The sequence below is a fragment of the Vicugna pacos genome, chromosome 17 (assembly GCF_048564905.1).
Source record: "Vicugna pacos chromosome 17, VicPac4, whole genome shotgun sequence".
Classification (NCBI taxonomy): Eukaryota; Metazoa; Chordata; class Mammalia; order Artiodactyla; family Camelidae; genus Vicugna; species Vicugna pacos.
In genome coordinates this window covers 53,284,653-53,297,525 of record NC_133003.1, presented here as the reverse complement: position 1 = coordinate 53,297,525, position 12,873 = coordinate 53,284,653, and the positions used below count along the sequence as shown (strand labels likewise).

Sequence of the window (12,873 nt, the reverse complement as noted above, 5' to 3'; positions counted from 1 at the left end):
GAAACGGCCCCAGGAGCCACAGGCCCTCGGGGCCACCCCGCCGGAACAGGGCTGGACACACCCTGGGGCTGACCGCAGGCTGCGGTTGGAAGAGGAGGCACTGAGCTTGGAGCTGGACAGAAGCAGGGTCTGTCTGTGGGCCCAGCCCCCAGGGACAGGGAACGAGGCACACACAACGGTGCTGATGCGTGTGTGGGCAGCAGGGATGCAGAGAACCCAGACTGGCCTCGGGGCCTTTGCACGGTGGTTCTACCTGCCTGGGGCAGCCTCAGCTCGGCCCTTCTCGGCAGACACCCCACCCAGGGGCCTGAGCCTGTGTGAGCCCCTCACGTTGAAGGGGCTCCTGGTCCCAGCCCTCTTTTACCTCCTCCATGGTACTTCTCGCCCTCCCGTCCACCTGGTCTGCTGTGGGCCTGCTGGTTCCCTGTCCGCTCTGAGGGCAGGAGCCTCCCTGTCCCAGGGAGTCTGCATTCCAGAACCGGACATGTGCCTGGCACAGGGAGCGAGGGGTCCAGCAAACACAGGCTGACAGATGAAGGAAAGAAGCCTCGCTCCCCTCTGAGAAGGGCTGGGGCCGGGGCCGGCCAGCAAGGCATGTGCACGCCAGACCCCGCCCGGAGGCCTTCCGAATCCTCCACGTCCAGTCATCTGGTCTTCAGGGTCTCAGGGTGGAGGCTGCCCTGGGGGTCATCTCACATCCCTGCTCTCAGGGACCCCAGTGACCTTCCCCCCCTCCCTGCAGTGATGTCAGAAACACAGCCGGCAACCCCCACACTGAAGAGAAAGCTGCGGCACTGACCACACACCTGCCCTCGGACAAGAACCCCGTCTTAGCACCTCGTCACAGAGGAGAATGACACAGGGAGGCGGCCAGTCTGGGACCGGAGAGGCTCACATCCGCTGGGCGCTGCCCCAGCAGCTGAGATGCACGGGAGCCCTCCGGGTTCTGGGCCCCCGCGTGTCGAATGCAGACAGAGCGCCCAGCTGTGGGAGAGCGTGGAGGTGGGGGCGCGGCTCCAGGCTGTGCCCAACCCCCCGAAGCCACTCACCACCTGCTTGTTCTGCTGCAGCAGCGGGCACGACAGGTCCAGCTGGGGGCTGGCATAGACGGGCGTGAGGGTCAGCCGGGACGGCGGGGCGCAGACGAACTTCACCACGGCGGGCTCCAGCGCGGGGAACGGATTGGTGATGCTGGGCTTGTTCCCCACAGAGAGGGCGATGACCTGGCGGAGCAGAAGCTGCCGTCAGACACCCCGAGTCTGAGCCCCTGCTCCCCTGGGGCCCCCTCGGACTCAGTCTGCTCTTCTATAGAATGGGGACGATGGTGACATCCGGTCCCAAGGGGGTACAAGGATCCAGGGACACATGCAAGAGACCTTCCGACAGGGTCCCGGCACCCTCTGCAATTGCCCGCCAGAACTGCTGCCTGCTCCTGGACCCAGAGAAGAGGGGGTCTGGGGGTGCCATGCGGCTTCCTAGGACCCGATGGAAACCCCAGGGCTGCACTAGCAGGCTGACAAGTCTGTGGGCTTGGAATGAGGAGTCCACACAGACTTGAAGACACGCATCACAATGAGGAGCAGGTCGGGGAGGGTGTGTCTGAAGGACTGAGGCCCCCGGCGAAGGACCAGCGAAGGCCTACGGGCGGCGGGGCAGCAAGGACGAGCTGGAGGCCCCGCCCTCACTCTGGCTCTTAGAGAAAGACGCAGAGATGGATGCTCAAGGGGCGAGGAAAGACAGGGAGGTTCACATCTGCTTCCAGAGCCGGGACCTCAGCAGTCAAGTCCAGCCCTCGTTTCTGGAGCAGCCTGGCTCAAGGCCTGTCTGCAGGGAGCCCCGGCCCCTCGGTGACGGCTGGAACCGTCCAGGCCAGAAGCCCCCCCACCGACCACGAGGCAGGACGGCAGGCAGTTTCCTCGCTGAACCCCGATGTCCCACAAGGCACACAGCGCATCCGGGCGGGGGGCCCTGGGCGACCCTGCTGGGCACCCAGCTCCCATGGTAGGGGGACACAGGTGGCTGAGCCAAGTCAGCACTGAGGAACTTCTCTAACCTCAGTTTTGACTGAGTTTACTCTTACTGTGGTATATTTATTGTTATGTAATTTACTTTTCTTACTCTCTAATCACTTTTTTTCCAAGCGAAGCCAGTGTGCAATGGGCCCCTCCTCTGCTCACGGCAAGCCGATCTCCGCGAGGCCGGCTTCATAAGGGCGCCTGGGGGGCGGGCGTGTGTTTCACCATCGACTGCCGTGCTTTCAACCGTTAAACACACAACGGCGTCCTTCACCCTCCAAGAGACAGGCTCTCTCCTGTCTTTCTTGATTCAGGCTGGCCTCCCCCCTGCTTCTTGCCTCCTGGCACCCTCAGAACAGAGGGTTACCCCCCTACCACAGCCTGACGAGCACGCAGCGCTGAGCCGGGGACAGCGGGCACAGGGGACCGGGGCGAGCTGCCGCCCTGTGCAGCCCATCCAGCCCCGCGGGCTCCAGGTCACAGAGGCCCTGTGTTTGGTCCACCAAGGCTCCTAGCCTTTTTTGGTTTTCAGCATTAAAAAAAAAAATCAAGATATTTCATACACCTGCAATTAATATACTACTGTAAATCAACTATACTTTAATTTAAGAAAGTATTTCCAAAGAAAAACTGGGATTCTCAGTTTATCCTGAAACACCAGAAAGATCTGCCCAACCTGGGTCTGGAGTCTCACTCACTCACAAGACCACCTGGCCCTGGAGGCATCTGACTCTCTGACCCTGATCCCCACCCTCCCTGCCCTGACTTCACAGTGCAAAGTACAGACACCTGGAAAGAGGGGAGGTCACCCCAGGAGTGGAAAGGGAGCCAGGACCGGTCAGCTCTACTGAGGTCCTGACATCTGCACCACACTCATCCCACCTGGTATTCACTCAGTCATCCTGTTGCCCTGATCCTCAGTTTGCCTGTCTGTGCAATGGGTACAGCGGCTGCAGCTGCCTCTCAGGGCAAGGATTAGATAGAACGATGCTGCAGAACACAGCAGGGACCTCAGGGAACGTGACCTCCAGCTCTTCCTCTGGGCAAGGTGGGTCTGGGGGTGGCCGCCCTCGTACCTGCTCGCCCAAGACCTGGCAGGTCACCAGGATCCAGTGTTGCTGGTAATTCCGGGAGGCTGGGGGCCCAAAGAGAGCCAGACTGATGCTGTCCATGTCCTCGGAGGTGACGTTCCGGAAGAATTTAGAAGGCTCCAGGACCCACGGTCTGGGGCCTCCTTCGAAGAGCATCTCCTTTGAGGAGCCGAGAGTCACCAAGGCGACAGAGGAGGGGTCCACGGCCTGCGGGATCACAAAGAAGTCAGTGTCTCTCTGGGAGGAGAGGGATGGGAGGCTCCCCCAGGGCCATCGTCAAGATCCAAAGGCGAAAACAGAAAGAAAAGGACACTGTGAACTCATCTACCAAATAGAAACAGACTCACAGACATAGAAAACAATCTTACGGTGGGAAGGGATACAGTTGGGAGTTTGAGATTTACAAATGTTAGCCACTACAATATAAAAATAGATTAAAAAAAGTTCCTTCTGTCTAGCACGGGGAACTATGTTCAATATCTTATAACCTTTAATGAAAAAGAATATGGGAATGAATATATGTGTGTATCGTATCTGCATGACTGGGACACTGTGCTGCGCACCAGACTGACACACTGTGACTGACGGTACTTCAACAACAAAAAAAAGGTATCCGAGTGCTCGGGAGGAATCTGTCCTGGCTCCGATGTACCGCCGGGGAGGGCGGGGGGTTAACTGACCTGCCCGTTCTGTAAAACAATCTGGTAAAAGCCCTGAAAATACCCACAGCTCTTGAACCCGGGAACTGCCCGCCTGGACTCCAACCTGACAGGGCAGGAAGGAGAGGAGGAAGTCCACACACAGAGAGACGTTCAGCACGTGGTTCATCACAGCAGGGCACCAGCGGAACAAGGGCCACGGCACGGGGCTGGCTGAGCACACGCCTACGTCCACTCGTCGGACCTTCTGCGGGGCCCCGAGGCAGCGCTTCCAAAGAGCTGGGGACAAAGCTGACCGTACAGTTTGACCACAACCATGTTGTTGCGAAAAGCATAAAACCATCATCCTAAAAAGAAACACGCCAGACAAGGGAGGCCGAGGGCTGTGCTCGTGCTGGAGGACCTAGTGGCTCGTTTCCCTTACGCTGTCCTCCCCCGTCCTTCCAGGGACAACCTTCCTGCCCGCTCTGCTTCCAGCACCCAGAACAGCGCCTGGCACACAGCAGGTGAATCAAAGAGTGGATATTATGAGTGGGTCTGTCGGGGCCTCACCCTCGCCCCGCATGGACAGCGGAGAGGCTGGCAGCCCCGCCCAGCAGCGGCGGGAAGGAGAGCTCTTCCGGGAAGACGCGGTTTGCTCCACGCGAGGAGACACAGACACAGCGGGAGCTCCAAGAACGGCGTCCCTCCGCGGGGTCCTGCCCTGCTCCCCGGACCCCTTGCCCGGGCCTGGCTCATCTCCCACTCCCAAGGGTCCCAGCGAGGTCACCACCAAGTCCTTACTCGTCACCTGCCTCCCTGTGAGTCCCTCTGCTCTAGGCTCCGAGAGCCAGAGTCCCCTCCTGAACAGCTCTGAGCACGACCCCGCTGAACAGAACAACATCGGGCGCCTGCCGCCCTTGGTTACCTGCCCCTGGTTGGGCTCCCCCCACCCGGCCTAGCCTCCTCTCCCCCTCATCCTTTTGTCAGACTACTCTGTCCCCAGGCCCTCGTCCCCCGGCCCACTCCTTCATCCAAGAAGCCCCCACGTCCTCCCTCACCTGGTGATGCCCGGCTGGCCAGGGTGGGGGGGTCCTTCTCTGGTCTCTGCTTTCCTTGGTGTTAAGAAATGATTTGTTTGGGCGTCTGTCGCCCTGACTGGCCTGTGGGCTCATGAAAGGAACGGTGTGTCTGTTCCTCCTGTACCCACAGTGTGATGAGAAATGAAAAATCCGTACGGAAAAAATTAAAATACTTTTAAAAGAGGGAATTACAGCTACATTGTGGCACTACTTCTCAGCCATCTGATTGGGAAAATCCAAAAGTCTGAGCGCACACACTGCTGGTGGGTCTGTAAAGAAACACGGCCTCCTTTATAAAATTAACTGGGTAACTTACTTTCTGGGACATGAGAGACATGCAGCCTTGTATCGGTTTCACTAGCACCACGTAACGATTTGGTATTTGTACATACGGTGAGATGATCGCCACGGTCAGTCTAGTTCACACCCGTCACCACACAATGTCACACTTTTTTTTTTCTTGGGATGAGACTGTTTAAGATCTACTCTCTTAGCAGCTTTCAAATACACCGCGCAGTGTTCCTGTCAAACGTGCTCTCACACCCTGCCAGGAAGACGGAAGAATGGTGCAGCCCCAAGGGGGAGTCTGGCAACAGCTATTAAAATGACAGCCATACCATCCCTGCCCTTGTCCAAACCAGACTCCTTCTAGGAAACGATGCTGAAGACACGCCTCCACAAACACACAAAAGAGAGGCAGAAAGCTGCGAACTGCAGTGTTATTTTTAAGAACCAAAGCTTGGAAACAGCCCACAGGCCCCTCAGCAGGGGGCTGGTTAGGTAAACTGCAGTCCTTCCGTCAAGCCGAACGGCCAGCAAAGATCTTCCCGGGGGGTAAGAAGAGATTCCCAGTTTATTTTCCTTACTTTCCAAGCAAAGAAGCAACGTGCGCAACAGGAGACACTGCCTTCTGCGTAAGAGAGGAATGGGCAGGGCGTAAGGACATACAATCATTCTTGCCAGTTTTGCAAAAAGAAACACTGAAAGGAGAATGCGGAAACTAATCAAAAAAGTCATTGACCAGAGGCGGGGCAGGGATGGAAGCGAGACTCCAGGGTGTACCTCAAACACAGGTTTAATTTTGGAACCACATAAACAACTTAGATAAAATAAAGCTAAAAAAAAAAAGCAAACTCTAAAACTGAGAAGGAAAGGAGACAAGTGATTCTGTGACAGGTCGGTGACCTCAATGCTGGGAGACCAACCCTGCACCTGTCCCTCCTTGGGGTAATTCTTTCCTTAACCTCTCATGATTCCCAGCGTCTTTTAGGCCAGGATTGCAAATACTTGTTAATCCAGGTACCAGCTCTGCCAGCTGGTGACTGCTGCGGGGGTGGGCACCTGGGGACCTGGGCTGAGTCAGTGCTCAGCAACGAAGGGAGGCCGGTGGATGAGCGGTGTCTGCAGGGGCACAGACAGGACACGCAGGTGCTGCGCCCGCACCAGACCAGGGCAGCTTCCAATTCAGAACAGCCGGCGCCCTGGGCTCGTGGAGGCTACTAGGGACAGACATCCAGCGAGTCCTGGACAGCTTACCGCCCAGGACACGGACTACGCGACACTCACCTCCAGGCCCAGCTCCCCCTGGACCCCTGGAAGCTCTGAGTGCCCACGCTGCTCAGGGCGAGACGTCCCGTCCCAGACCCCTCTGCAGCCAAGACCAGGGTGCCTGGGGATGTTGCGAGCCTGGGCTGAGGCAAAGCATCGTGGCCCAGCTGGCGCCAGCCTCCTCTGCTCCTCCTGGTCTGGTCCAACGTGTGTGACTGCCAAGGCTGCTGTGCTCACCCCCGCTGAACTGCTCGTCAGAGCCCCGACCGTGCCCTCACCCCCGGGGGCAGCATCCTAGTCCCCCAGCTGCCAGGAGCCTGAAGCCCTTGCGGGTGCGAACTGATACCCGCTCAGCTCGGTCCTGCACCTGGGGCAGCGCCCGGCCAGCTGCCACCTCGACACGGAGGGGGAATCGCACCAAGTGACAGCTTTAAGGTGCACGTGCCCTCGAGCATGGAGGTGGGTGGGGCAGGGTGGCCCGTGGGGCTCAGGTGCTCTGGGCTGGGTGCTTACACTCACCCCTAGCAAAGGAACGACACCACCTGTCAATGAATTCCGTCCTTTTGACTTTTTTCCCACAATATGAACACTTTTCTGAATTTGCTGTCAGTTATCAATTCCCCGGTCATCCCTCCCTGAACACATGTGTGCACAGATGTACACACACAATTCCAAGGAGCCCCCTCATGACTCTATCTGCCCACATGCCCACCAAAGAAACCATCAAAAGGGCCCTATTCCCGCACATGACAGGGCCTTCGACCCTTCCTCCCTGGACCTCCCTTCCCTCCTCAAGACAGCCGAGGCCTGCTCCTGCACTTTGCTCGGGCCTCGGTGCAAATGTCACCTCCTCAGGGAGGCCTTCTCGGAGCCTCTGCCCAAGGCAGGCCCTCCCATCACCTGTCACCTCCGTGCTGAGCTGGACCACTCTCCTCGCTACCCACCATGGCTTCCTGCGTGCGACAGTGTGGCTGCTTCTCTGTCCCACAGCTGGAATGAAGCTGGCTGTCAGCTGCGGGACACTAAGCAGGTTCACCTTGACCAGGCTCAGTCTCCCCATCCTGTAAAATGGGTACAGTGAGAGCCCCTGCCCCACAACGTCACTGTACAGATGCAAGGGGGCGTGAATGACAGCCCTGCACGCACGTCTAGCCTGTGCTCGGTAAATGACCCTCACGACCATCAGCTGTCACTACTGCCACCTGTCAGCCCCATTTTACAGCTGGAAGGCATGAGTCCCGGCAGGCGGAAGCAATCGTCGCAGTTTGCCCAGCTGGTGGGCCCGGGGCTGTTCCAACTCCAATTCATGTCTTATCGTCACAACCAGAAACACTCTGCCATGGACAAGGCGGGTGGCCATTAACTCAACCGGGGGACTTTTTCGCGACCAGCCCAGCGGGAGAGGTGGTGGGAAAGCACGGCGTGCGCTGTGACTACAGCTGGAAAGCTCTCGCTGATCACCTGCCTGCATAATTCTCTCCCCATTCAGCGTGAAAGTGTCATGAGCCCCGTGCCAGGGCGGGAGGTTGGTAATCAGCACTAGTGAAGGGCACCCATGAATTGTCCGGGCTGCTCAGGGCTGTCAAAGCGCAGGTCCTGGAACAAGCCCAGCGCAGAGGAGGGTTCCTGCACCGCAGACGAGACTTCTCCTCTCGTCTCCTCTCGGGGCCTCTGTTTCCTGGTTTGCAACACAGGAGGGTGGGGCTGGTCACCTGCAGGCCCTTGGCGTGGGCAGTCTGCGATCTCGGAGATGCAATCCGTGTGCCTCGGCCCAGGATCAAGAGACAGGGACGGGGGTGGCGGTCGGAGGTGACGGCCCCCCATACCTGGCTGACCCGGAGGCTCCAGGTGCACAGCCCACGCTGACATCAAGGGAATGAAGGGGCCACGTGGGGACCCCAGACCAGGCACATAGGACTCCCAAAGAATAGCCTGCGGGTGAGAGGATGTGTCCAGATTGCCGCAGGAGGCCAGGCTGCAGAGCGACTGGGTGTTCAGTGCACAGGGAGTGAGCTGAGCGGCCAGACAGCCCCCGCTGCCTCTGGTCCAAGTACACTGAAGGGGTTACACGTAAGTCGGGGCGGGCCAAGGGGTACCCGGAAGATCTGGGGAGGATCTTTCTTCTGCCAATGGGGGGGCGTCCTTACAATGCGCTTCCAAGACACCCCCATTCACCTTCTGGGCCAGTGACAGGGGTCTCATGCTAGTGGCTGTCCTTCTTGACCTCACCAGCTGCCCACAGGCACGAGACTTTTCAGCTCCTAACCCGGAATTTCAATCTGACCCAAGGAGTTCCCGAAGCCGCACTTCTCACCCCAGGTACACACACACTTCTAGCTTCCCCACCACCAAGCTGCTGCCTCCACACCCTCCTACTTCAGCGTTCACCGGTGACCTGTGCCCGCAGGAGCCTTTGTCACCTCTGCTCTGCTCAACATATTTGTCTGAGCATCTGCCTTCCTCATGGACTGCAGCCTCCCATGCACAGGGGGTGGGGTTTCCCCTAGATCTGTCTGCCCAGCCCAAGCCTCATCCCAGCAAAGAGCCAGGGACTGTCTGCAGAGTGACCTGATGGATGGACCAGCAAGCACAGGCAGCAGCAATAACTGTTAGCTGCCTTCCTAGTCTCCACACTCCCCTCTCCCTCAGAGAAACAACTTCCATTTTATTAGGGTGGTAAACTGCCCAGCTAAAATTATTTTCCAGTCTGCCTTATAGCTAGCTGTGGCCAATGGATTAAGTTCTGGCCAATGAGGTACAGGTGAAAACTGCTCTTTTAAACTTTTGACAAGGCTATCATAGGCAACTAATTCAGCTGAGAGATGAGCTCTTTCCCCTTCTGGCTATGTGGAATGCAGGTGTAATGGCTGGAGCCCCAGCAGCCACTCTAAGGCAACCCTGGGGATAAAATCCATAAACTTCCATAGAAAGATGGAAACCTGGGTCCCTGATGACTGTGGAGCTGCCGCACTAGCCCTGTGTGAACGAGAAATAAACTCTCTATTGATTAAGCCACCGTTACTGAGGGTTTTGTTACTTGCAAATACACCTGATCTTAATTGATACCAAAGCAGAGAAAAGATAAAAGAAGAGACATCTCCTCTCTTTAACTATAATTTTTCTAGTCAGGAAGCCACCTTTACTGGCTTGCTGTCTGCTCTGCAGCAGGCACTACGCCAGGGCTAGGGGTTCAGAGATGAAAGATTCTAACGTCACTGAGCTTGCTGTTAATGGGTGGGAAGGAGAAAACGTATCCCAAACCAAGGGGACGACGGCTGTCCTTGAGACTGGTGCTGGGCTCAGGGACTGGCCCAGCCTGAGAGGCCTGCCCCTGCAGGAGGGGCAAGCCCCCACTCTCTGGGCCTCCTGTGGGAGGCTGTGTGGCACCGCCTTGGAGGAAGGTGCTCACATTAACAACTAACCCACTGCCTCCCAGGCACATTCTAAGCCCATTTGGTTGAGCTGAGCTAATCCTCACCACAAATCCATGAGGTATGTGCTGCGTTAGCTCCATTTTACAGGTAGGGAAACTGAGGCCCAGAGAAATCAAATCAGCCAAAGTCGCAGAGTTGGAGTCAAACTCGGGAATCGGTGTCAAAGCAAAGGCAGTGTGCTCTGAGGGGACACACTAAGTGCTTTCCACACCATGCACGTGGGGCACCCGGATGCTGGTGGTGACCTGACGTCAGGTGAGCGGCAGATCCAGAACCGACCCAGAGCCCTGAGGCCCCAGAATCTGCACCACATGTCAGGGCTGCCGCCCCCACCCCAGGGTTCTGTGGAGACCCTGCAGGGTGACTGCAGCGTGGACCAGGAACCTGGCTCTGTCCTGATCCCTGTGGACATCATTTCATCCACGTGGATGTCAGCGCTCACCGTCAGCCACTGGGGAGGCTCTGCTCCTCTCACTCCCCAATTTCAGCTTGAAACTCATGGGAGAAGCTGGTCCAAAGCTATTCTGAACAACCGATGTTTTAACACCAATTCACCAGAGCACGTGAATAACTCACATCAGGGGCGGAGGGGCAGGCAGGGGCCCGGGGCTCACCTTGAGGGGCAGGTAGGCAGCCACGGTGATGCGGGCGCTCAGATGGATGTGGTCGTGCTTGTAGCTCACAAGGACGGCGGTGTAGCCCTGGGCCTCCGCCCTCACCTTGACTCCGCTGCAGTGCTCAGACCCCGGCCGCAGCCGCCCTGCAAAAGAAGAACCATGTGGTCACCGGGAACTTGCTTCGGCAGGGAAAGATGGGACAGGCAGACAGCCCCTCTTTCATTCTGGGCTTGGAACGAAACCTAGTGTGTTCAAACTTACAAGTTCTAAGTATAATTCCTGCACGAAAAAGCGTACATCATAAGCACACAATTCACAATGTTCCTGCCCCCTCCCCCAGAAAACACACTTTGTATCCAGGAATGGGAGCGAGACACAGTACGACTCACACCCTTGCAATCTCCCACGGCCCCTTCCAGGCACGAGCCACTCCCAGGAGAAAAGCACCGTGCGCTGGCTTCTGACGGCACAGCCTGACTTTGCTGGCCGTGTATCCACACAAAGGGAGTTGCTGAGCGAGAACCCTTCGTATCTGCCCCCTTCTGCTGAGACCCCGCCGTGTGTTTGGCACGTGGCAGACCTTCCATCCACACTTGTGTGACGTCCGCCGTGATGTGTGCACCCTTCTCTGGGGACGTGTGTCAGCACTCGGGTCGGGTGCGCCCCAAGGAGGGGAGTGTGGACAGGGACGTGTGCACGCTTAGCGTCCGCCACTACCACCGATCTCTTCCAACACGCTGCTACCAGTGGCTGCGGAACATCCCTGCCGATACTGGGTATTTTCCATCCCTTATTAATTTTTTTTTTAATCTGATAAAATACACACCAACGTAACATTTGACCACAGTGACAATCTTTCCAGTTCAGTGTCATTAAGTCCCTCCACACTTGTGCAAGCATCCCCACTGTCTGTCTCCAGAACATTCTTCATCTTGCAAAATTGAAACTCTGAACTCACTCAACACAACTCCCCATGCCCCGCTCTTTCCACCATCTCAATTCTCTATGAATTGATGCTGCTATGAACATGGATGTGCAAACATTTCATCAAGATCCTGCCTCATCATCTGTGGTATGTGCCCAGAAATCGCTGGACCACACGGTAAAGCCCGTTTAATTTTCTGACAGACCTCCATTCTGTCTTCCGCAGCGGCCGCACCGTTTACATTCCCACGGTCGGCGCACCAGGGTTCTGGCATCTCCACGTCCTCTCCAACACTGCTCTTCTCTTTTGGAGAGGAGCCGTCCTAACGGGCGTCAGGGTGCTGGCGCCCTGGGGTCTTGACTTAAAGTTACATAGTGAGTGGAGACGCTGAGCAGCTTCTCATAGACTGGTTGGCCACTTGTACATCATCCTTGGAGCCACGTCTGTTCAAGTCTTTCGTCCATTTGTTCACTCGGTTAGTTGTTTTATTGCCGTCCACTTGCAGGAGTTCTTGATGTAGTCTGGATGTTAACCCCTTATCAGACATACGATATGCAAACATTTTCTCCATTCCATAGAATGCCTTTTATTTTTAAGACTTCATTTAAAAATTTTTTTTTTATTGAGGTACAGTCAGTTTACAATGCTGTGCCAATTTCTGGTGCACAGCACAGTGCTTCAGTCATACATGAACATACATACATTCTTTTTCACGTTCTTTTTCACTGTGAGCTACTGTAAGATATTGAATATATTTCCCTGTGCTACACAGTATAAACTTGTTTACCTATTTTATAAATACCAGTCAGTATCTGCAAATCTCGAACTCCCAGCTTATCCCTTCCCACCCCTTCCCTTCTGGCAACCACAAGTCTATATTCTATGTCTGTGGGTCTGTTTCTATTTATATATAAGTTCATTTCCCTTATTTTTTTTTAAGATTCCATATATGAGTGATAGATAGTATTTTTCTTTCTTTTTCTGGCTTACTTCACTTAGACTGACCATCTTCAGGTCCATCCATGTTGCTGCAAATGGCATTATTTTATCATTTTTAATGGCTGAGTAGTATTCTGTTGTATAAATATACCACATCTTCTTTATCCAGTCATCTGTTGATGGATATTTAGCTTGTTTCTATATCTTGGCTATTGTAAATAGTGCTGCTATAAACACTGGGGAGCAGGTATAAGATTTTATTTTTTTAGAGCAGTTTTAGGTTCACAGCAAAATTAAGAGGAAGGCACAGAGATTTCCTTTGTACTCACTCCCTGCCCACATAGTTTGTAGCCTCTTCCATTATCAACATGCCCTCCCCCAGTGGCACTTGTTACAACTGATGCTCCGACATCGACACACTGTAATCACTGAAAGCCTGGGGCGACGGAAGGCTCCGGGTCAGGGTCACACAGCCAGCTCTGTACTCCAGCCCACCCCGTGCCCCCTGGGATCCTGGGCAGCAGCAGCCTCAGTCTCCTCGTCTGACACGTGGCCCAGTCACAGCCCCTCCCACAGTGGGTGTG

General features: G+C 55.8%; 1 protein-coding gene across 2 annotated transcripts in view; it reads right to left on the bottom strand.

Moving 5' to 3' along the window:
- NUP210 (nucleoporin 210) overlaps window positions 1–12,873 on the bottom strand; it is an 88,944-nt gene that overhangs the window by 37,726 nt on the left and 38,345 nt on the right. For both annotated transcript variants that reach the window (XM_072941945.1, XM_072941946.1), the window contains exons 14-16: window positions 10,423–10,568; window positions 3,092–3,313; window positions 1,050–1,223 (exon numbers count right to left, since the gene is read on the bottom strand). In XM_072941945.1, coding sequence (XP_072798046.1) covers window positions 1,050–1,223; window positions 3,092–3,313; window positions 10,423–10,568 — 542 coding nt within the window. The remainder of the gene's footprint in view (window positions 1–1,049; window positions 1,224–3,091; window positions 3,314–10,422; window positions 10,569–12,873) is intronic.